At 38.5% G+C, this 23,085-nt stretch overlaps 2 protein-coding genes across 3 annotated transcripts in view; one reads left to right on the top strand and one right to left on the bottom strand.

The window, feature by feature from the left end:
• pibf1 (progesterone immunomodulatory binding factor 1) overlaps nt 1-17,841 on the bottom strand; it is a 45,063-nt gene extending 27,222 nt beyond the window's left edge. Inside the window, exons 1-10 of one of the 2 annotated variants that reach the window (XM_053477719.1) lie at nt 17,773-17,841; nt 15,942-16,205; nt 15,743-15,843; nt 15,452-15,650; nt 14,863-14,982; nt 12,769-12,902; nt 10,171-10,279; nt 9,877-10,058; nt 8,275-8,400; nt 4,982-5,080 (exon numbers count right to left, since the gene is read on the bottom strand). In XM_053477719.1, the coding sequence (XP_053333694.1) occupies nt 4,982-5,080; nt 8,275-8,400; nt 9,877-10,058; nt 10,171-10,279; nt 12,769-12,902; nt 14,863-14,982; nt 15,452-15,650; nt 15,743-15,843; nt 15,942-16,193 (1,322 nt within the window). In that variant the 5' untranslated portion in view covers nt 16,194-16,205; nt 17,773-17,841. The remainder of the gene's footprint in view (nt 1-4,981; nt 5,081-8,274; nt 8,401-9,876; nt 10,059-10,170; nt 10,280-12,768; nt 12,903-14,862; nt 14,983-15,451; nt 15,651-15,742; nt 15,844-15,941; nt 16,206-17,772) is intronic. The other variant, XM_053477720.1, reaches the window with a different exon arrangement.
• Nucleotides 17,842-19,117: 1,276 nt separating this feature from the next.
• gpalpp1 (GPALPP motifs containing 1) lies at nt 19,118-22,732 on the top strand. The gene is made up of 7 exons (XM_053477247.1): nt 19,118-19,286; nt 19,411-19,534; nt 19,611-19,697; nt 20,083-20,341; nt 20,452-20,616; nt 21,150-21,251; nt 21,854-22,732. The coding sequence occupies exons 1-7, from the start codon at nt 19,202-19,204 to the stop codon at nt 22,070-22,072; spliced, it is 1,041 nt and encodes a 346-aa protein (XP_053333222.1). The 5' UTR covers nt 19,118-19,201; the 3' UTR covers nt 22,073-22,732.
• Nucleotides 22,733-23,085: the final 353 nt, after the last annotated feature.

The following is a 23,085-nucleotide window of genomic DNA, read 5'->3' as shown; positions in this document are numbered from 1 at the left end:
CCCTCTGTGTTTAACTTTGTGGAAGCATGCCTTGTTTGTAGACTTGTAGACAAACAAGGTCATCCCAACCTTCTCTTGAAGATTCATGATGTGGAACACACTAACATTTCCCATGAACTGCTTCCAAATGCGAATTCAACACTTGGAATCAACACCAGACCTTTTATTTCCTAGTTATTTCAAAGAAACAGGCCACGACTGGTCATCAAACTGTTTATCAATAAACTATTCAGTTACTTTGGTAACTGGGAGAATAGACACCAACAGCTGAAATTCCTAAATGATCGATGTATTATTGTTAACTAACTTAAATTAAAACTGAATTTCTACTACTGAATCAACCACACTTTGACTGCTTTATTTTAAATCCATGGTGCTGGCATTTTATGCTGAGCGAACTTTCTTTACCAGCTTCTTTTGTACAAAGACATGGGCGTGTGAGGAACAAAATAATTATGAAAAATGTTTTCGTTGTTGCCTCAAAGGCAAAACCTGGCGTGCTTACAGCCTGCTTCCACAGCAAATACGGCGCTCATTCAGAACAAAATGTGCAGTCATTGTTTCGTGCTAATCATTCCTCCTGGGAAGTGCAAATTGGAAGAAAAAGGGAAGTCATTTAGATGTTTAATAGGCACCATCATGTCTGCAAAGAGGTGACATGTTGAATGGTTGCAACAAATTAACTGTAACGTAAAGCATTTCAGTAATCCATTTAAATCCCACAATGCAGAGGAATAGGTAACTGGCCAAAACAAGGATGCCAAGGGTCAGTGAGCATTGAAATAAGTTTCAGGTCTAAAAATAGTCTGCAGACAACATGATACTGAAATCTTAAAGCAAATAACTGATATGAAACTGAAACAATATCCACAAACATGGCTCTCTCAAAAAATGCGCAATAATGTGCAGAAACATTTTAGTTTTGAAGATGGAAGAAGTGGAGTGAATATGGGGCGATAATTAGAAATATGAGGAAAAAGAAGAAAAATGTTTCTCACTTTTTTTCCTGAACCTCAAATTTTTGGGGATACTTTGCTGTCTTTTAGTGTGGTCTTTAAGATCTGGTTGAGGTATAAAGTTTAAGAAACCTGGCAACCCTGCACATGAAGCATCTCTGCAGCAGGTAACAGCTTGCAGATTAAGACACAAACAAAGGAGTGCTAGATTGTTTAAAATGTTTACCTTATTTTATAGAAAATATCCCCTTTAATATTAAGCAAGAAAAAGTGAAGTGGCATGATAGCTAAAGATAACTGATCATATCATACCACATCTAACAAAGGAGCTTTTAAAGAATGGAAATTAAATATTGACCATTGTATTTATTTCCATTTTGTATGACTGTGGTAGGACCTCCGGTAAACATTCACATGCGCATTCTCACACACTACAGGTGATTTGGGAATGCCAATTAGCCTATTCTGCATGTCTTTGGACTGTGGGAGAAAACCGAAGTATCCTGAGAAATCACATCAAACATGGGGAGAACATACAAACAGACCCAACGAGGGAATGGAAAACAGGACCTCTGGATGCAAGGTGACAATGTTAACCACTAAGCTACCGTGTTTGGGGGGGGGTTGATGGTTTAACATTAGATGGTGTGATGTGTTTCCAGGAGAAAAATTTGGGTACATAACTTTGTCCCACCTGTCCTTATTTTTATCCACTGGGTCCCTGGTTGAGGACGGGGCACTGATTGGCTCACCAGTTCACACCTAGGAAATCTTTTGACCAATCACAGATGAGCCTGAATTTATGGAACCAATCATAATGCAAAAGGAGGGTTTATGGCAAAAGATGGGAAACCAAAGCTAACCTTTTAGTTGGGGTGAAAAAAAAGGACTTATTCTTCTGTAATATTTCAGGCAGATTAAAAGCCATGACAGGCGGGACCACTTCACGCATGTAAAAAAACAAAAAAAAACTTTACTTAGATATTTAACTATTTATTTACATCAGATCAGCCATTTAAATAAAGTTAGAATCTCTAATCAGAATGGTTTTCTAGATTGAAAAAAAAAAATACATGTATCTTTAGTCTTAACTTCTAGTTTTGCCAGGTTTCGTCCTTCCAATGTGGTGGAATCATTAAACTAATGGTTTTAACGTGGAGCAGAAAAGTCATCCATCTATAACTTGCATATTTGTTTAACATACCATGTAGAAATTTATATACAACCCTTTAAACACTTAATCACCACACATGTTCACATGGGACTGAGCAACACATGTGGCTGTACTCCAATCATCTAGCGAGAGAAAACACTTTAAATTGTGGATACGTCAAGACTTTGACTGTTCAATGATTGACCGGTTTTGGTGTTTGGGGGTCACTGCGTACTGTATGATTACACTATATCTGTAAAAACCTGGCAAAGAATTCACTTTCCTTAACTAGAAGTGTGTGAAGTTAAAGAACTTTAGGCAGTTCTCTATCTTTGAAGTGTTAAATTACACTTACTTATCAATTTGTTAGATGCTTACAACACGGACTCCTTGTTTAACTAGATGCAGGAATTTAGCCAACGTGACGACACTTTTTTTTGTTTTGTTGACAAAAATTTACAAAAATTGTATATATGCAAAAGTTTTAGGCACAATATTATCTTCAGTACAAATTAAGTTATATATTCATTATGTCTGTATTATTATGCATAAAACCATTGAATAGGTCTAAACAAACCTTAAAAATGAATACCAATTAGAAAAAAGTTAAAAGAAGAACTCATTCTCCAGCATGCTCAGTAAAACCTACTATCTGTTTTAAGTTCAGTACTGTCTTCCAAACATCTTGGGAACATACAAAAAAAATGCCATAACAAAAGATGCTATTAAAAACATTTCTACATAAATGTAAAGAAATGTTTATAATGAGCACTACAGAGTAGTCAAATAAACACAGTAAATATTTGGTATAAAAACTTCAAAACGTTGCATTAAAATAATCATGTAGTGTTAGATACAGATTTGTGTAGTTATACAAGTTTATAACAGCTATTAGGCTTTACTGAGCGTGCAGACATGATACATAATACATGCAATGGCATTGTATCTAAATACATAGCCTTTAATATAACATAATCTATATAACCTCTTCCAGAAGGCTCTCCTCAAGATTTTGTAGTATTTTTATGGAAATTCGTACCCATTCGTTCTGTAGAGCAGTTATGAGCTCAGGCACTGATTTTGGACGAGAAGGCCTGGCTCGTAATCTCCGTTCCAATTTTTCCCAAAAGTGCTCGGTGGGGTTGAGGTCAGGGCTCTGTGTTAGGGCCAGTTAAGTTCTGCATCAAACCATGTCGTTATAGTGCTTGCTTTGAGCACTTGGGTACAGTCATGTTGAAATAGGAAAGGGGTCTTCCCCAAACTGTTGCCACAAAGCTGGAAGCATTGCATTGGGCAAAATGTCTTGCTTAGGTATTAAGATTGGCCTTTGCTGGGCTTGATTGATTGAAACACCAGAATTCATTAATTGACAGGTTTGGCCAAGTACTTTTGTCCATACATTCGACCCCTATGAAAAGTTCACGCCTCAGTTGTTTGCAGATTTTTCCGTATAACCTAACTAATAATTGTTGACAGAAACCCCCCGGAATTTCGTGAAAACCACAAACAAAATTTTTTTATGCCTTTTTATCATGGCAATATATTATTTTTCATGTGTTTTAATGCTGAACCTTTAAGAACAATAGAATTTACTAATTTTGTAACATGAATATTAACGTAAATCCAGCAACATTTCTATCTAAAATATAATACTGTATAATTTTTTTGTTTTTTTTAGTACTGTACAGAGACCACAAAAAGGCCAACCATAGAGGCTTGGGATGGTGAATTATTACTGTAGTTACACTACAGTACTTATACCAAAGAAAATACGCTTGCCTGAATTACAGTACAGCAGTACAGTACTGTTTAGTATACAAGTTTACCTTTACATTCTTTTTTTTTTTTAAAGGGTAGTGTATTAAGCTGAGCTCGAAATGAAATAAAAGTGTTTTGTGAGCATATTTAGGATTGAAACTATAAAAATAGGCATTTCTTAGACCACATCCAAAATTTAAGGGCGATCTAGAAATGTAACCCCTGCAAATTTTAGGTGTCTACTGTACACATATCTATCTATTTTATTGTTTTTTTTTTGCAAACACATTATAAAAACTAACAGCTATGGGTGTCAACTGAAGCGCCTCAACTGGATACATTTAATCCAGGTGCACCTACGCAGCCAGCGCTGCCCTGACCCGAGGCAGTTTGGCTACCGACTGTTTAACCCTTAAAGCTTGTTGAACTGGACTGAGGAGTCACCAAACCTACGAGAGCTGAGTAATGTACCATCCTCCCTCCTTCTCCCAAAACTATATCATGTTCGGGCACAGAACAGTGACTCACAAATCGATTCAGATCCATACAAACGGCACGCAAACTCTTTTGTCCGATTCGTGAAACGCTAAATGGGGTGATGACATGTGACAACCCGCACGTTCATTTCCGGAAATAGGAAAAAAATCATAATTAATAAACACCTTACATGGTTCTGGGAGAAGTAGGTTAAACAATTCTGTCCAGATTTGTGTCACCTGAGACATGGTAGCAAAAGGAATGCTATTAAATCAACACTGGGATTAACGTGCTGTGTGTTTTAGGCGTGAGGCTTAAAATGGGGCAGCTGAATAAACTGTGTGCTCGTAAAAACAGAATTATCATGTCGACGCCGATAACCCACATTCATTCTAAACCCTAAAAAGCAGAGGAAGCATTTATTATTATTATTATTATTTTTTATTTTAAACCTGGATCTTCTTTTCAAAGAATGCTTTTGCAAGACCTGAAACTAAAAGGATATTTAGCTCTCAAGTAATTACAAACAATGCACTATATACTGTATATGCTACGAAAAACATATATTATAATAATAATAATAAGTCACTTGCAATCCCGATTGTAGTTTGTAACAATAACATTCATGGACACTCACTGCTGTAGGAGATGATCATATTTGGCCTGAGTGTCTCTTTCAGCTGCGGTGGATCGCTCTTTCTCGAGGACGGCGTTGTCCCGTGCCTCACGGAGGTTTCTGAGGGTGGAAAAATAAATAAATAAAAAAAACTCAGAGATGGGCACAAAGGTTCCCCTTTCCACCACATCCCAAAGATGCTCTATTGGGTTGAGATCTGGTGACTGTGGGGGCCATTTTAGTACAGTGAACTTATTGTCATGTTCAAGAAACCAATTTTAGTGCTCAATTGGCACTAAAGGGCCTAAAGTGTGCCAAGAAAACATCCCCCACGGCATTACTCCACCACCAGCAGCCTGCACAGTAGTAACACATTTTGTTTTCTCCAAATTCTGACTCTACCATCTGAATGTCTCAACAGAAATTGAGACTCATCAGAGTCTGGCACCAACAACAGTCTAAACGATGATACAGTTTTCCCTCGGAATGTAGGATTCGGGAACAAAAAAGCAAACACATAATAATAAAAGGTTTACTTTGGTGGGGAAAAAAAATACGTCGGAGGAAAGGAAGGGCTCGTGTTACAACACATACTACATCAATATCAAACCTGGTGGAGGCATTGTTATGAGACAGATGTTATATGACTGCTGATGAAACTGGGTCACTCGTGTTTATTGTTGATGTGACAGCTGATAGAAGTATCGGGATGGTGTCTGAAGTCTAAAAGATTTCTACTTTCTGTTCAGACTTTTTCATAGGACGGCGCTTTACAGTACAGATCAAATGGATAATGACCCAAAACATGCACCGAAAGCAACCCAAGAGCTGCTGAAGGCAAAAAAAACAGTATATTGTCAGATGGCTGAATGTAGCAGAAGACAGAAAAACCCACAAATCAGCAGCAACTAGAAACGGCGACAGTAAAAGTCCTGACACAGCAGCTCAAGTGAGAAAACTCGGTGATGTCCATGAGTTCCAGACTTCAGCCAGTTACTGACTTTAATATATTTAAAAATATATAATAATAATAATCATATTTAGAATTAAGTCAGTTTGTTTCACTCCTTTAGATCGTGAAAATGCCTTAAACAGTTGAAGTTGAATATCAACCCCTCAATCACATATTGATGGCTTTATTTTAAATCCTTCTGGTAATAAACAAGGGCAGAAATAATATAGTTTTTTTAATAATAATAATAATAATAACAACAATAATAAAATAAAACAATTGTCAGTGTTCAAATACTTATAAATAATTTAAAATGTTATTTTAAAAAATACTTGTTGTTTACTTTTTTATTTATGTATAAACAACAAACATGTAAATACCAACAAATGACCTTTACTAATTAAAACAATCCAATAAAAAACAGATTATTCATTTCTAATCTTCGCTCTGAGCATAAGAATTATCCTTTTAGCCATCCTGGCTTCGCACATACCAAAACCTACACACTAATCTTAGTCAAGTCACCAGACAACAATGACTAATCACTAAGGAGGGACGACCTACCAAAAGCATTATTATCTTTCTAGAGGTTTCTTTTCTTTTTTTTTTTAAAGTTAATGTTGCTGTTTTGCATTTCACAGCACAACCAGTGGAGCCACATTATGAAATCCTAAACGTTCAGAGCTTTTAATCCGATCTTAACAACCTTAAAAAAGAAAAAGAAAATTTAATTAGGTGACATTTGATTACTCAAATTACTTCAAAGTGTTTACTGTCATACATTCAGCTAAAACAGTCATCAACTTTTTTTTAATCTTCTTTCTGAATTAGAGGATCTGGCATTTCTTTTCTTTTCACTTTATGCGATGATGCATCAAGTTGATGTAAAAGAACGACGTTGTTCCTGCTAGTAAAGTTACAGTATTAATTAATAAACATTACATCTATTTTATTACATCTAAAAAGATCTTTGACAGATTTGGACAATGTTTGTTTGTTTATATTAGGTTTTATTGCCATATCAGGTTCTCAGGCTATTCCATGGCAGATACAGTTTTATGCAAAAGTTTAGGCACACCATGATAAATAACAGATTTTGGTGATTTTTTTTTTTTATTAAAAAGATGTTAACACAGTCTCTCTTGGAAATGGAAAAAATGCAACAAAAAAAATTAAGCAAACTTTGATGCATACTTACTAAAATGTATTTGTTATTTATCAAGGGGTGCCTAAACTTTTGCATAAGACACATATTAAACATTAAATTAATTTATTCGAACCAATATAATATTATGTTATAATGAAAAAGTCAATAGAAATATTATAATAATAACAATAATAATAATGACGGATTTGGAAAAACAAGAGTTTTTTTTTTACTCACTCACTGTTATCCACAGACATTCAATTCAGTTCAATTATATTTAACAATGCTTTCGCTTTTAACAACGGTCATTGTCGCAAAGCAGCTTTACAGAATGAAAAGAAAATGATTGAAAATATGTGATAAGAAAATATGTATAAATCAGAATGATCAGATTCGTCCCTGATGAGTGAGATGACAATTGAAAGAAACCTTGAGAGGAACCAGACTTAACAGGGAAGCCATCCTCATCTGGGTGATATCCTCTCTGCCTGTCTAGTACATTTAGGGTTTCTGAAATCTGTGCAGACAAATGGTCTCAAAAGCCCAGAGTGCGACATGGTGATAAGACGAACACGATGGCCCGTGACGGTCGATGCTTTAGAAGTTGATGTGTTAGAGCAAGGCGTAGAGAGGAGGAGGAGGAGGAGGAGACACGACTGGACAGAACCAACGGGCTAAAGCGCACAATATATAATAGAACAATAGACGTGAGGTTTTTTCCTAGAAGTTTTGCACAGCACTGAAAATCAAAGAAAAGGAAAAAAAAACTTAACCTGAGTGCTGAAGGGTTAAGTGTCACCTTTCACGAGGGCAGAGCTGTTTGTTAAGTCTTTGGTTTGATTTGTTTTCCTGATACAGAAGCAGCAGCTCCACATGCTAAGAGGAATGCAGCAGCTCCACACACACACACACACACACACACACACACGCACACACACACACATTCCCCCCTTGCCCCCCCCTCCCCCCCAGAAGCTTTAAACACCTGATGCAACACAGTGTATTTATTAAGACTTGAATCAAGGTGTGTGCAAGCACAGTAAGCACAGAAACGTGCACTCGAACTGAAAAAATAAACACGGCGTACGGTTTTGGAGCCACAGGTCAAGAGTCAAAGTGGAAAGTCGAAGGGGAGGGGGGGTGGAGGAAAAAAAAACAACAAAAAAAGGCATGATGGCAGGACTGTGCGCAAGTAGTGTTTGGACAGAACCTCACCTGTTCTCCCTCTCGTAGAGCTCTTTAGACGAACGCTGCAGGCTCTCGATCTCCTGGCTGGTTTTCAGACGGATGTGCTCCAGCTCGTCCCTCAGCTTGTTCTCATACTCGGTCTTGTAGTGGTCCCTGGTGAAGGGGCAGATCACTGCTTTGACAACTAAATACAATAATTCTGAACTAATTACTTTGAGTGTATGTGTGTTTTAAACAGAATAAAGTGAAGAAAAAAAATAAAACTGGGTGTAGAATGAAACTACCTGGTTTAAATACAGAGTTAAATGAAAAATAAAATAAAAAAATTACGGCTGGACATGTGTAGCTGAACGGTTTCTCTGTTTTTTTTTTGGAAAACTAAACTAGACAAAAAAAAATAAAAATGATAAAAATGTAGATTAAAATCTACTAACATGGCTCATTAAATAATTCCACACAATATTTTCCATGTAAAAGACACTAAAGAAAAACAGTTGCGTTTATTTACATCTAAAAAATCTACGTCTTTACTGAGATTATATTCACACTGTCCGAATTTTTTCTTCACTGTTCATTTCACTGGTCAAAACATTTCCCCTTTATTAAAATTATTTCTTCTAAGAAAAGATAAGATTCTTAAAGTGAGATGTTGGGAAAGGGGCGGATTTTTTTGGTTAATATTGGACAACTTGAACTGTCAATCATTTTAGCATCACTTGTTGATCGGCTGATCTGCTGTTTTTGAGGGGAAGAAGGGATAAGCCCAGGATTTGGATAGATTGATTTAGTCAAGTAATCATGATTCTTATATGGTCACATTTTTAGGGCCCAAGCACTATAGGGCGCGCAGGACCCTCTTGTTTTTCTAAGGATTTTTTCCCCACCCTTTTGGGGGTCTTAACATGCTCAAAAACTCGATACCTAAGAGTCACGTGGCCTGATTCATGAGATTTTGCTGAATAGCAACTTTCTTACTGCATGTCCTGATCCCACTCGTCTGGAGGGCGGTTATTTTGGGTCGTTCGCAAAAAACGCAACCGATGGATTTTGATATACTGAATTTATACGATTAATCGGGGTGATGTGATCAAAAGACATTGAGGACGCAAAATCGCGGAGGGAATTTTGATATCTCAAACGGGTCAGCATGCAGAAACACACACATGCAGTACATCACACACACACACACACACGGGCAGACACTAACAAGCCACATTTCACACATGCATCACACACAGACACACACACAGACACACACGTACTCGTCACACACACAAACATGTACTCGTCACACACACACTAACCCTCACATGTCTTAAGGTAACAAGTATTAAGGACCCAAGCTGACATCAGGACTATAGAGTGTGTGACGTGTGCCAGCACCTGGGCAGCGATACACGTTGCTTGCAACTATATTTATTATTAAATTCATGCTCGATTCAGCAGTCACCAGGCCTGAGTGTGGCCAAGTGAAATTTCACTCGGCTTTCCAAAAAAGAAAATGATTTATTACAGTTCATTTAATAATCATTTAAAAAATGCATTTTGTATTGACTTTGTGTAATGTTAACATTTGTTTGTTTGTTTGTGTGTGTGTGTGTGTGTGTCTGTGTGTGTGTGTGTACAGACCTAGAAGCCACATATTTGTGGTAAGCCTCCTCCCTGGCCTTCTTGCAATCCTCCAGCTGTATCTGCAGCCTCTCCAGACGATCCTCCTCGTGAGCACAGCGTACGCTCAGCTCCATGTTCTGCTTGTTCAGATAGTCCTTATCCTTCTGGAGCAGAGTCACAGACTGCTGCAGTGTGGCCACCTGCACAAAAATAATAATATAAATAATTAAATACGACACCATGTAAAAGATAGATTATAATTTTTTATTTTTTATTTTTTTTAGTTACGCAGTGTTGGTGTGTGTTCATTACCTCTTTACTGAGATCGTTCCTCTCCTTGGTCAGGGCGGTTTGCGTCAGCTCCGTCAGCTCCTGCTTTTTCCTCAGCTCTCTGAGCTCTGTCTCATAGTTGTCTCGCTCTCTGAGCCAATCAGATAATTCATCACTGTAGTTAAGCTGATTTCCATGAAAGACTCATAAGGTTGTCATGCAAACAAACACATACGGAGAATAGAAGGACGCAGTCAGAGAATATAGAGAATTTCAGGACTGTACGAGGGATGTGGTAATAACTCCCAGCCGAGTTCCTGTAACGTGGTGAAGAAGTGATGCTTGTGATGAGTGTGTACGGTGCCAACCGACAAACGCGTCTCTTCCGCAAGTTAACGATGAGGTACCTGGCAATTTTTACTGATCGGATTTTCATAACCAACCTAATCGGCCTGCCTGGGTGGAAATGGAGATGAAGGCAGGCAGAAACCTCTCTGTATGGGCTCAGTTCAGAAAACACTGCGGTCTTCTGGGCTTTTCTCTTTCCAGTCCTATTGTCTCTAACTATCTCTTCCAACCTTCTTTACATGATTCAGTGTTTCAGGAATAGTACAATAAGGGTATCAAGCTTTGCAAAGATCTGTTTGTTGACCATAAGTTTGCATCGTTTGAGCAGCTTTCTGAAAGGTTTAACCTACCCAATTCATACCTTTTTCAGATATCTGCAAGTAAGACACTTCATTCGCTCTTTAATACCGAACTTCCCTGAGGCTCCTGCTGCAAATATTATAGATAATCTCCTATGTTTGTCCCCGCTGCGTAAAGGCCTAATATCCACTATTTACGGTGGATTGACGGGTTTAAGTCACACCCCTTTAAGTAAAAGTAAAACTGCTTGGGAAAAAGATTTAAATCTCTCCCTGTCAGATGATACTTGGAATTCAATTCTTAAACTTGTCAACTCAACTTCCTTATGTGCCCGCCACTCTTTATTACAGTTTAGGGTTGTACACAGGGCTCATTTCTCCAAATTTAAACTTTCCCGTTTTTACCCAGACTTTGATCCTTGTTGTGAGAAATGTAAAAGCGGAGAGGCGTCTCTTATTCATATGTACTGGACATGCCCGAATTTGGAAAAATTCTGGAGGGATGTTTTTAAAACCTTGTCGTATATATTGAGATGCAATCTTGAACCAGATCCTCTGATTGTTTTTTTTTGGTATCACTGGAGAGGAAGACAAGCGTCTAACTTCAGCTAAACAGCGTTTGTTATCTTTTGCAACACTCCTGGCCAGGCGTTCTCTTTTATTCAAAAGGAAAAGATGCCACGTCACCCACTCACGCCCAGTGGCTCAGAGACATTATGTCTTGTCTGTCCCTGGAGAAGATCCACTACTCAATCCGTTATTCAGACTTTAAATTCCAAGAGGTGTGGGGGCCCTTCCTTCGCTTTTTTCATATACATTTATAGTTTGATTCCCTTTTTATTTAATCGTTTGTTTGTTTTCTTTTTCCTTTTTGTTGTTGTTGTATGCAAAACTAAAAAACTTCCAGCTCCAGGTTCTTTTTTTCTCTCCTTTTTGGTTATGCCTGGCGTCTAGCCTTTCCTTATACTTGTAAAGCTGGCTTGGAGCTAGGGAGGGGCGGGGTGGGTGCTATAGGGATTTATAAGGAGGTTTTAAAATTCTGTATTGAAACATTACATTTCTACCCTGTAATATCCCTGTTTTAAAATCAATAAAAATATTATTGAAAAAAATATATATTTTACTGATCGGGCATTTCACTCTTTGCACATTCACGGGAACGAATGAAAAGGGGTCTAAACCACCTTGGACAGGATCATCATTCAAGGATATTCTTTAAAAACTTTTTTTACAGTTCAAATGTTTTACTGAGGCTCATCACCGTACTGTGCTTGAAGTCTTCTGTAAACGTCAATCAGTTTTTTTACGCCAGAATTTATTCATTCTTTGTTTTTTAACGCCACGCTAGCTACTACCGCTAGATTCATGGCAAGAAACTAGATAAGATGTCTAAAACGCTTTTCCAAACTACATTTTTACTTCCAAACTTTTTAAATAGTCAACAGAAAAAAAAACAAGTTCCAAAAGAATTACAGCCAAATAAAATATTTTTGATGAAAAAATTTGATTCTGATTGCACACAGTGTGTGTTTAAGTGTTGGTTGAAACTCAAACTTTGCCTCCAGATCTAGACTTAAGGAGCCCTGCTTTATAGACTTGTGTGTTTGTTGAACATTTTGGAAAAGAACCACAGATAGGTGTACTGGTCAGGACTGATGGTGGGACACAACCACAACCAACAGCTTCCCTGAAAGGTTCAGTTCATGGAGCGTCATTAAAGACATGATTGTAGTGACATCTAGTGGACAGATTATGTGTAGCAAATTGACCCAGACATCAAAAGCAGCACAATTAATAGGAACTCATCACTGACAGTTGAATCAGGCAGCACAATCTAATTAACATAATAACTGAAACAAAATAACCACCTTTACAAAGCCATGAAAAACAAGAACAAAAAACAACCCTATGTTCTAGCAATTTCCTAAAGTAGATCGGCTTATTTGGAGATATTCCTGACACGAATGTGTGGGATCGGGGTTCACATGCTTACCGCTTCACTTTGTCGTAGTTCTGGCGTTTGTAGTCTCCCTCCTGGATGAGCTGCTTGGTGTCGGTCAGGTCCAGCGCCAGTCTCTGGCAGCGGATCTCCAGCTCGGCGCGCGCTCTTCTCTCCTCCTCGTAACTCTAGATCGGCACAAAATAAATCGGTGATAAACCCAGAGCTTCAGGAGCTCCTGGTACTGCTGACTTTTGGCTCTGCCTTGTATTTAGATCACACTGACGGGTAGAGATGGGACTCACCGGGGATGACCCGATTCGATATTATCACGATACCTAGGAGTCGATTCGATTTGTATCGCGACTCTTTAACTATCGCAGACTTACTTTTTTCCAAATTTTGCTACAATTTAAAATGAGGGTGTTGCAATGGAAATCAGCTGATAATCACTTAACTTTTACTGATCGGTTGTCTCTCGACTAGCCGACCACAAACCGATACTATTATGATGATGCAAAATACGAGTCCTACACGTTAATTATTTTTCTAAAGCAAAACCACGTGTGGTAACGTCCGCCAAAAGCTCACACTCTGGATGATAAGAGGAGCGGACTGTCTTTTTAAAAAAAAACAACTTTTTTTTGCGTCGAGTTAGTTAAGGAATGAAACATTTTTGCTCCTGAGTCGAGCGCAGGCTATTCTACTGGTTTCAGTTTCTTTACAATCTACATGAAATAATAAGAGAATGTAATATGCTCATACGTAATATGCTCTGGTCCCATCCCAATGAGACGTGGCGACATAGCTTACAGCAGGTTATGGTGCTGAACCGCTGGATGTCCAAAAATAATGTGGGCTTCATAGATAATTGGAAGACCTTTGAGGGCAAAGCTGGCCTGTTAGGACGGGACGGTGTCCATCCCACTCGGGAGGGTGCTGCTCTCATTTCCTGTAGTATAGCACATAGTCTCAGAAGAGGCCTAGTTAATCGGTGACAATCCAGAGCCAGGGAGCAGACAGACAGGCTACACCAACCGTCTGCTAGCTGCATAGAGTCGTCACTCAGTTACTGAGTTATCTACATGAAATAATAAGAGAATGAAATATGTTGCCTCCCAATATATCAAAATAAAAAGTTTAAAGTTTACGATCCTTTCGTAAATATTTATAATAGTTATTTTTCGATGCTGTAAACAGTAAATAACTAAAAGTAAACAATGTTGTTTACTCCTGTCGAGGGGTCGACACAGAGGACAATCCGTAATGTAATGTAGTGTTGAACCGCGTCCAGTTATGGGCAAGATAATGTGCGGACGTGCAGAATATTGTGAAAGGTTGCAGTTCAAAGTTCACAGTACTGGTTGCAGTGCCAGTCCCAAGCCCGGCGTCCGGCGTAAAATCTGTTCCAAACAGTGTGTGGAACGATCGGATTGTCCTCTGTGGTGACCCCTCGACAGGAGCAGTCCAAAGACTAACAACATTGTTTACTTATTTTCTGTTTACAGCATAACTATTCTAAATAGCAAGTGCACAAATGCAATTAAGATTTGCGAAAGGATTGTAAAATTTAAACTTTTTTATATATTGGGAGGCAACATATTCCATTATCTTATTATTTCATGTAGATTGTAAAGAAACTGAAACCGATAGAATAGCTACACTATACTTCATCTTAGGGTTAACATTTCATTTTATTATATATTTTTATATTTCTATTTTTATTCTATTATTTCCATTTTATTTTCATTATTTTTATAATAATAATAATTAAAAAAATAAAAAAACACCCTAATTCTAAACCAACTCACTTTTACCACACAGGATGCTGCCAGTGTGTAAATGAATTGTGTAAGAGTGCCATCTGTAGGATTAAATAGGAACTGCAGCATCCTACCACCTTAAATGCAAAACGCATACAATTAAAAAAATAACTGCGGGATAAAAAGATTTTTTTTAATCTATTTTGGAATGAGTCTGACGATACATAAAATGCATCGTGATACACGACTAAATTCCCTCTACCTCTATTAACAGGTGTGATATTGGTGACGAATTTGAAGGAACACCAGCACCGCTTTAACCTGCAGATTGAATAAAAATTCTCTGAAATCTGAACTGGTTCAGGAACGACAAGGTCATTGGTACCTCCATAAGGGATTTGATTTCCTTGCGATGGCCGTCCAGGTCGTCCGTCAGGTCGTTCTTCTTCACCTGGAGCTCGGTCACCAGGGCTCTTAGCGGTGTGACCACCTCATGGAAGCGCACCTGGATACATGGAGAATAAGTCAATTCAATTTTATTTGTATAGCGCTTTTAACAATTGTCATTGTCGCAAAGCAGCTTTACACAATCAAAAGAATTATTTAAGTTTGTATGAAATTTGAATGTGTATGAATCAAAATGGTCAGATAGTCCCTGGTGAGCAAGCCGAGGGCGACAGTGGCAAGGAAAATCTCCCTGAGATGGTAATAGGAAGAAACCTTGAGAAGAACCAGACTTAACAGGGAACCCATCCTCTCACCTATCATTCATACTGCGTGTTAGTTGGCAGGCGGTTCAGCTATAACAGTTGATGTTAATTAATGTTAATATGGAGTCCAGGTAGTTACTGAAAACTCAGGTAGACTTGTATGAAGTTCCAGTCCTGAACTATCGAACGAATAAAATCCTGTGATCACTGACACACGTTCCCGTGTTATGTTATAGATGAGTGTGTGTGTGTGTGCGTGCTCACCGCTACATATTCAGGGATGGAGAGCTTGTCTTCGGGAAGATCTCGCAGCTCCAGGTACTTCTCCTCGCTCAGCTCGACGTCCCTCAGGCTGCGCCGGATGTCCCCGGCTCGCTCACACAGCTGCCTGTTGGTGTCCTCCAGCTGCTTCTGCCGCACCAGGATGGAGGACATTTCCTGTTTCATTAGAGCTTGCTGCTTCCTGTGAGAGACACCTCATGACAGTTTGAGTGGGATTAAAAAATCTAAATTAAAATGGTATGTGTGTATGTGTGTGTGAGATGGAGAGCTAACCTGTTCTCATCCTGCTGCACTTTGAGCTGGCTGTCGAGGCGAAGGGCGAGAATCTGCTTCTGATGCAGCGCGTCATTCAGCTGTTCCTCCAGCTCTTCCATCTACATCACACAAACACACACACACACACACACACACACATATATCAATCCAATCCCAGCTGGAGGAGGAAATCCCCTTGTTCTGATCCCTCCCTTACTTTGGTCAGGTGCTCCACTTTCATGTTGTCGATGATGAGGTTTTTTTGCGACAGCTCGATCTTCAACAGCTGCAGGTTGTGCAGGAGCTCCTTCCTCTCCAGCACCTGCTTGGTGACCCGGTGGGCGCCGCTCTTCTCGTCCGAGGACGAGATGTCCTCCGTGGGCACCGTGGTCTCCAGGCTGATCTCCTCCGACTCCAGAGAGCTGGAGATGTTCACCCTCAGAGTCTCCTTCGGCTTTTTAGTGGCCATGTTTCAGCTGGCCTTGGGCACAAGAGAAAGAGGAGGACATTAATGAAGACACACAGCCAGACACAGGTCAAAGCAGCACACACAAAAAACAGAAAAGAAAAGAGGGATAGAGAGTCAGAGGGGTAAAAAAAAATCAGTGAGCAAGACAGAGAGTGAAAGACAAGCAGAAAGTGGCAAATAGATCAGGAAAGAGAGGAACACAAAAAAAAAGAGAGACAGAGAGTCAGATCGTCAGAGAAATGAGAGACAGTAGGAGAGAGATGGGGGAGTGAGTCACATGGTGAGAAATAAATTTTAAAAAGTTCCAGAGAGACACAGCATACACGTGCCCTGAATATTCCTAAATAAATAAAATTTAATATCACTACTGTTCATATAGTTCTTGCTGTTATATTTATAAGTATTATTATTTTGTTTTTTGTTTGTGTGTACCTAATATGATATTCTTTCATAGCTAAAATGTTTATAATGTTTATAAACTCAGACTGATATTATTTAATGTATTTAATGTTTTATAATTGCTTTGGCAACAATGTAATATTTGTTAACATTCATGCCAATAAAGCTCTTCTGAACTGAACTGAGTGAGAGACAACGAGACAGAGAGAGAAAGGGGGTAAGAGAGTGAGACACAGTGAGAGAAAGAGAGAGTGAGACACAGTGAGAGAAAGAGAGAGTGAGACAGTGAGAGAAAGAGACAGGGTGAGTGAAAGAGACAGAGTGAGAGAAAGAGACAGAGTGAGACACAGTGAGAGAAAGAGACAGAGTGAGACACAGTAAGAGAAAGAGACAGAGTGAGACACAGTGAGAGAAAGAGACAGAGTGAGACACAGTAAGAGAAAGAGACAGAGTGAGACACAGTAAGAGAAAGAGACAGAGTGAGACACAGTAAGAGAAAGAGAGAGTGAGACACAGTGAGAGAAAGAGACAGAGTGAGACACAGTGAGAGAAAGAGACAGAGTGAGACACAGTGAGAGAAAGAGACAGAGTAAGACACAGTGAGGGAAAGAGACAGAAAGATGGAGAGGGAAAAAATAATAGAAAAGACAGTGAGAGAAAGAAAGACAGAAAAAAACAGACAGCCGGACACAGAGAGAAACAGACAGAGAAAGAGACAGAAGGAGAGACAATGAGACAGAGAGAAAGACGGTAAGAGAGAGACAAAGTGAGAGCAAAAAAGAGAGACAGAGAGAAAATGAGACAAAGACTCACAGAGAAAGAGAGACATTCACAGAAAGACAGAGACAGTGTGGGAGAGAGAAGGAGACAGTGGGACACTGAAAGACAGAGAGAGTAATAAAAATACAAACGGTCACTTTAGTAAATGAACAGTGTTTAATTCTCCTCAGTTTTAATCAGATGTTGTTGGAGTCGCAGTGCAGTTAACGGTTACTGTATGTAAAACTCTCGCGCTTCTTAACTTCACTTCCGGTCATAACTCCGGTACGCTGGTCAAATCTATAATTAATTCCAGCTCCATGCTTTAACAGCCTACCGACCCTGCCAGACATATTTATAGTTTAACTTAAACAACCCCCACAGTAAAAATCTAACTTTGATTTAAAATAAACCTACGCACCCGAGTGTTTTCCTTTTTAAGCGTCCCGCCGCTTAGAGACAACCGTAAACAAAGCACAGCGGAAACCAGCTCATGGTGACGTCACTTCCTTTGCCAGGCTAGAATTAAAGCGGTTGACGTCCAACTGTTATCGCCACCTAGAGGACTGGAGTATAAATAACTAAAAGGCTACATTTATTATTTAGAGCAAACAAACAAGCATTTTTTTAAAATAAATATTGCGCATCATATGATCATACTTTAAAGAAAGACTTATAAATATATTTAATAGCTTAATAATATATTAATTATTTTTTATTATCATTTCAAACCAAGCATATTCCAAATTATTTCAAAATTCTTCCATTTGTTACGGAAACCTCTAGTCCTCTAGTCATCACAATTTGGCCCTTCTCATAGTAGTGTCAGTTACAATTCTTATTATAATGGTGGCTAAAAGTGCATGGGATATATTAGACAACAAGTCAGGGTGTCAGAAGCAAAAAAAGATTGGGTAAGCATAAGGATTTGAGTGATTTTGACATGGGCCAGATTATGATGAGTAGAGGACTGAGCCAGAACAACTACAATACTGCAGCTCTTGCGAGATGTTCCTGGTCTGCAGTGGCCTGGTCAGGACATACTAAAAGTGATCCAAGGAAGCAAAATCTGTGAACTGGTGACAGGGTCATGGGGGGCCAAGGCACACTGATGCACATGTGGAGTGAAGGCTGGCCCGTGTAGTCCGATCCAATAGAATTGCAAGTGTAGATCAAATGTTAATGCTGGCTGTTATGGTGGCAAAAAGTGGGACCTACTCTCTCTCTCTCTCTCTCTCTCTCTCTCTCTCTATATATATATATATATATATATATATATATATATATATATATATATATATATACACACATTTCAGTGAGAAAATATGTTATGCTAAATTGAATCTCACTAAAATGTGTGTATGGCAAAAATTTATACACACTTCAGGTTAAAAAGTTTATATAAGTATTATTATAAAATTCATAAATATTTATAAATATTATACAAAATTTATTGCTGTACATAATAAATAATATAATATAATATTTATTGCTATACGCTATATACATTTTGTATTATAAATTTACAGTAGTAATTTGGTATATAAATAAATATTATTTTATATATTTATTTATATATTTTGTACAACATGATATTATTCATATTATATATATATATATATATATATATATAATACTATTTTTCTTTTACTGAATTATATATAAAGTATGGCTGATTCTCGTTCATACAGTTTGAGCGCCCTCTACTGTTCACCGACTGAAGGAAGTGAAATTCTACTTCCGGACTTTTATTCTAAAACCGGAAGTTTGTATGTATTTTGCATGTTGGCTAGCAATACATGTCTAGCTTATTATTATTGTTATAATTATTATTTGTAAAATTTGTAATCATGTCGAGTGATGATCTTATCGGTCCCGCTTTACCCCCGGGGTTACGAGCGAGCAGAAGCGACGAATCAGACGAAGACGACACGAGTATGTGAAGTTAAACAAGTGCTGTTATTTAAACTCAGCTAACGTTTTGGAGAGATCTGCGCGACGCTATGACGTCATACAGCTTAGAGCAGGATTTCTAATTGTACTCTTTCCTCATCTGCAGTCGTAGGTCCAGCTCTGCCTCCGCTGTATAAACGCACAGAGTCCTCGAGTTCCTCCAGTGACCAGGAGCAGGTCGTGTTCAAGAGAGCCAAGTACTCAGGCTCAGGGGACAGGCTGCCTCATAAGTAAGGACTTTAAATCATTAAGGTGTTTAATATCATGTCCTGATTGACTAATTTAACATTAATATCTAAAATGCAGGAATAGAGCTGATGATGATGATGATGACGACTTCTTTGGTCCAGCTCTGCCTCCAGGATACCAAAAGCAAGACAGTTCACCTGAAAGGTGAGACGAAATAAACATCTGTTGATAACCAGCACTCTGAAAAACACCCTTCTTCTTTGTTGTTTAAATCCAGTAGGTTAGATAACCGCCAACTGTAGGTCTCGCTTTCGCTCCTCTTCCTGGCTTCTTAACGCAAATTTTCCAGACCATCCTTACTTAAAACCTCTAATGCGTCTTTACCTCATTGTGTCTCGACTTGTTGTGTGTCTTGAAATCTTCATCTGCTTTAACTAGTACTCCCAGGAGTAAAGGAGGAGTACAGATCATGGATGAACTGCGGGTTATTCCAACAGGACAGCACTGAATGGTTTTTAAGTTGGTGTCCCTCAAGGTCGAGTACTGCTCCCCTTTAATTTACCTTTTCTTGCATCTCTTGTATGTGTAGGCCGCCGGTGCTTGGGCCGGCGCTGCCCCCAGGCTTTAAAAAGCAGCAGCATGATGATGAGGACGAGGATGAAAGCATAGGGGTTCTAGGACCTGCACTTCCTCCTGGATACAAGGCGGAGTCCTCCAGCAGCGGTGGAGAGGACGAGGACGAGGATGTCTTCGGGCCCTTGCCATCCAAAGGGGAAGCTCAGAGCTCCATCGCACTGGACTTTGAAAGGAGGGCGAAGAGGATGAAGGACAAATTACTGGGACGGGAAGTGAGTGTTCTGCTTCCTGTACTGTTTCATTAGGAAGTAAAACTTCAGTTCTTATCCAATTCATTTGTAACGTGTGTGTGTGTGTGTGTGTGTGTGTGTGTGTGTTTAAGGAAGAGACTGGGAAGCCGCAGAGGGAGAGCTGGATGACTGAGCTGCCTCCTGAGCTGCAGCACGTCGGACTGGAAGCACGAACCTTTAAGAAGAGATCCGGTCCCGAAAACAAGGACCGGTCCATCTGGACAGACACGCCCGCTGACCGGGAACGCAAAGCCATGGTGCGTTTATTTTAAAGCTCAGTCTTTTAGAACATTAGATTTCGCATGTTCACACAGTATTTTTAATTTAAAAAAAAGCACGGCAGGGGGTCAAATCTGTTGCAGAAGCTGTATTAGATGTCTAATGAGTTTATATAAAAGTAATATAAACATTCTTTAGATGTGTAGATATTTATATTACCAGATCTCTAATTTGATTCAAGTAATACATATCTGTGCAAAAGTTTACACCCCCAAGTTTGAAATAAGGAAATGAATCTCTCCTTTAATATTTTAGGCTGATTTATTTATTTTTTATTACTTCTCAAGTAAAAAAAAAAATACAAAACATAAAAAAAGTAATCGTATAGCATTTGACAGATGTGTCCAAATATTAGAATAAACGTTATAACACCACATTGTCATGGGGTGTGCAAACTTTTGCACTCAATAAAAACAAAAACTGCTGTGTGAGAAGTAAACATACTGTAAATTCATTTGCCAGTTAATTTAATTAAAGAAAACCTTTTTTCCTTTTACTTTTTCTCTTAAAGGAGCGACGAGAAGCGAAAGAAAGAGGAGAGAAGGCCAAAGACGACGGCCCACAGATCTCAGAGAAAGATCTAAAAACGGCAGAAAAAGTCTCCAAGTACAACGTGAGGGATTTTTCTTTTTTTAAAAACATATATTTCTATTATATCCCCTAACCTTCACAAACACTTTGCACTAAAAAAGTTAAATTGTGTTGGTGTTTATTTGGAACGTTACAGCTCCTTACTTTACACCTCATAACTAACGCATGTAGGAGACGTTCGACAGTTTAATTTCAAAGTCTTCTCGACAGTGCAGTTCTGTTATGACACTTCTTATTAAATATTGGCCTCCCTGAGAATGAGTCTTTGTTATGCCAAGCTTTTGAATAATTTTTCATTTATCCGAGGGGTGTGTTCAAGTCACACCGGGACTTGACGATGAAATTTTAGGTGAATTAAAGTGTGACCTTTACAGAAGACTTCACGCATAGTATGGTGATGAGACTCTTAGACACAGTGAAAGTTCCTGGTAGGCCAGGATTTCAGATGTGAAGCAGGCATGGCTACTTTGATGGTGTCCAAGCACTGGTGAAACACTGGGATAGTGTTTATAAATCATAAATCCTAGTGTGTTTAGAACACTGTTCGTAAATTTTGACTCCAAAATAATCACCCTGGTCTTATCTCATGTATATTGTTTTCCAATCGCCATTTCTCTTCATCAGGAGTCCAAGAGAGGCGAATCGCTCCTGAGCATCCACGCCAAGAAAATGAAGAGGAAAGCGGAGGAGGATTCCAACAAGCCGGTGGAGAGGAGGCCCTTCGACCGCGACGCCGACCTGCAGGTCAACCGCTTCGACGAGGCGCAGAAAAAAGCCCTGCTGAAGAAGAGTCAAGAGCTGAACACGCGATTCTCACACAGCAAAGATCGAATGTTCCTCTGAGGGACTGATTACACGCTGGGACTGAGAAATATGGTTTAAAAAAAAAACAACCAATAAAACAGAATTATACAATATCATTAAAAAACATCATTAGAAAAACTAGGCCATAAAAACACAATCCCTGCGATACTGCTGAGCGATTGATTGTGCTGATATCTTTTGGTAAGAGTGTTTACAGGGTCTCTGGTTGGTTGAAGAACAGTTAGAAATGTATTCATTACGTTCATTTTAACCAGGGCCTGAAAAAGTTACACACGGCACCTTTAAAAACAGTAACGTACAGGAAATCATGCAGTAACGATTGACACAATTATTATTAATTATATTGATAGAATTTTAGAATAACTGAACTGAAACGCCCTGCACAGAGTCACATAAAGGTTTAAAGTTTTATTATTATTCTTATTATAAATATTAAATGGTGTAAGAAGGAAACATCTCCTGTTCAGTTATTTCCTCTTTTTTTTTATAGAATGTACATCATTAGAAATACTGTGCAGGAAAAAAATATTTTTCCAGTTACATTAGTGTGATATTGTACAGGAATCCTTATTTTGCTTCTTTTTTTTATTAATAAATGGATGTCAAATATTTTTTGTGTTTGTTTACCATGCTGTACATCCTTGCCTTTTGTAAAGATGAATAAAAATGTTACAAAATTATTTGGATCTTTTCTTCCATTTTATGTAATGTTCATGTCTTTATATGTTCCTCTAGCTAATAGTAATAATTACAAAACTACTTAATCATTTTCCCCATGATAATCCAGTTGTTCAAGCTGAACGGCAGTGAATTTGGTCACAAAGTATTTGGACGTTCATTTGAAGAATGTCGAGCACTGCACATACAAACATCAAGTTTGAAGACTAGATATATGTCATTTGTAGTACCAGGGGAATTTAAGAAAATGGGTTATGATTTACGATTCTTTTGTGCTGATTAATGATCATGTTCACATCAATTCCATTATTTCACATTCATATTGATTTTACAGATGCACCAAACAGATTCGT

The sequence above is a fragment of the Clarias gariepinus genome, chromosome 18, assembly GCF_024256425.1.
Source record: "Clarias gariepinus isolate MV-2021 ecotype Netherlands chromosome 18, CGAR_prim_01v2, whole genome shotgun sequence".
Lineage (NCBI taxonomy): Eukaryota > Metazoa > Chordata > Actinopteri > Siluriformes > Clariidae > Clarias > Clarias gariepinus.
This window is presented reverse-complemented; position numbering and strand designations above follow the sequence as displayed.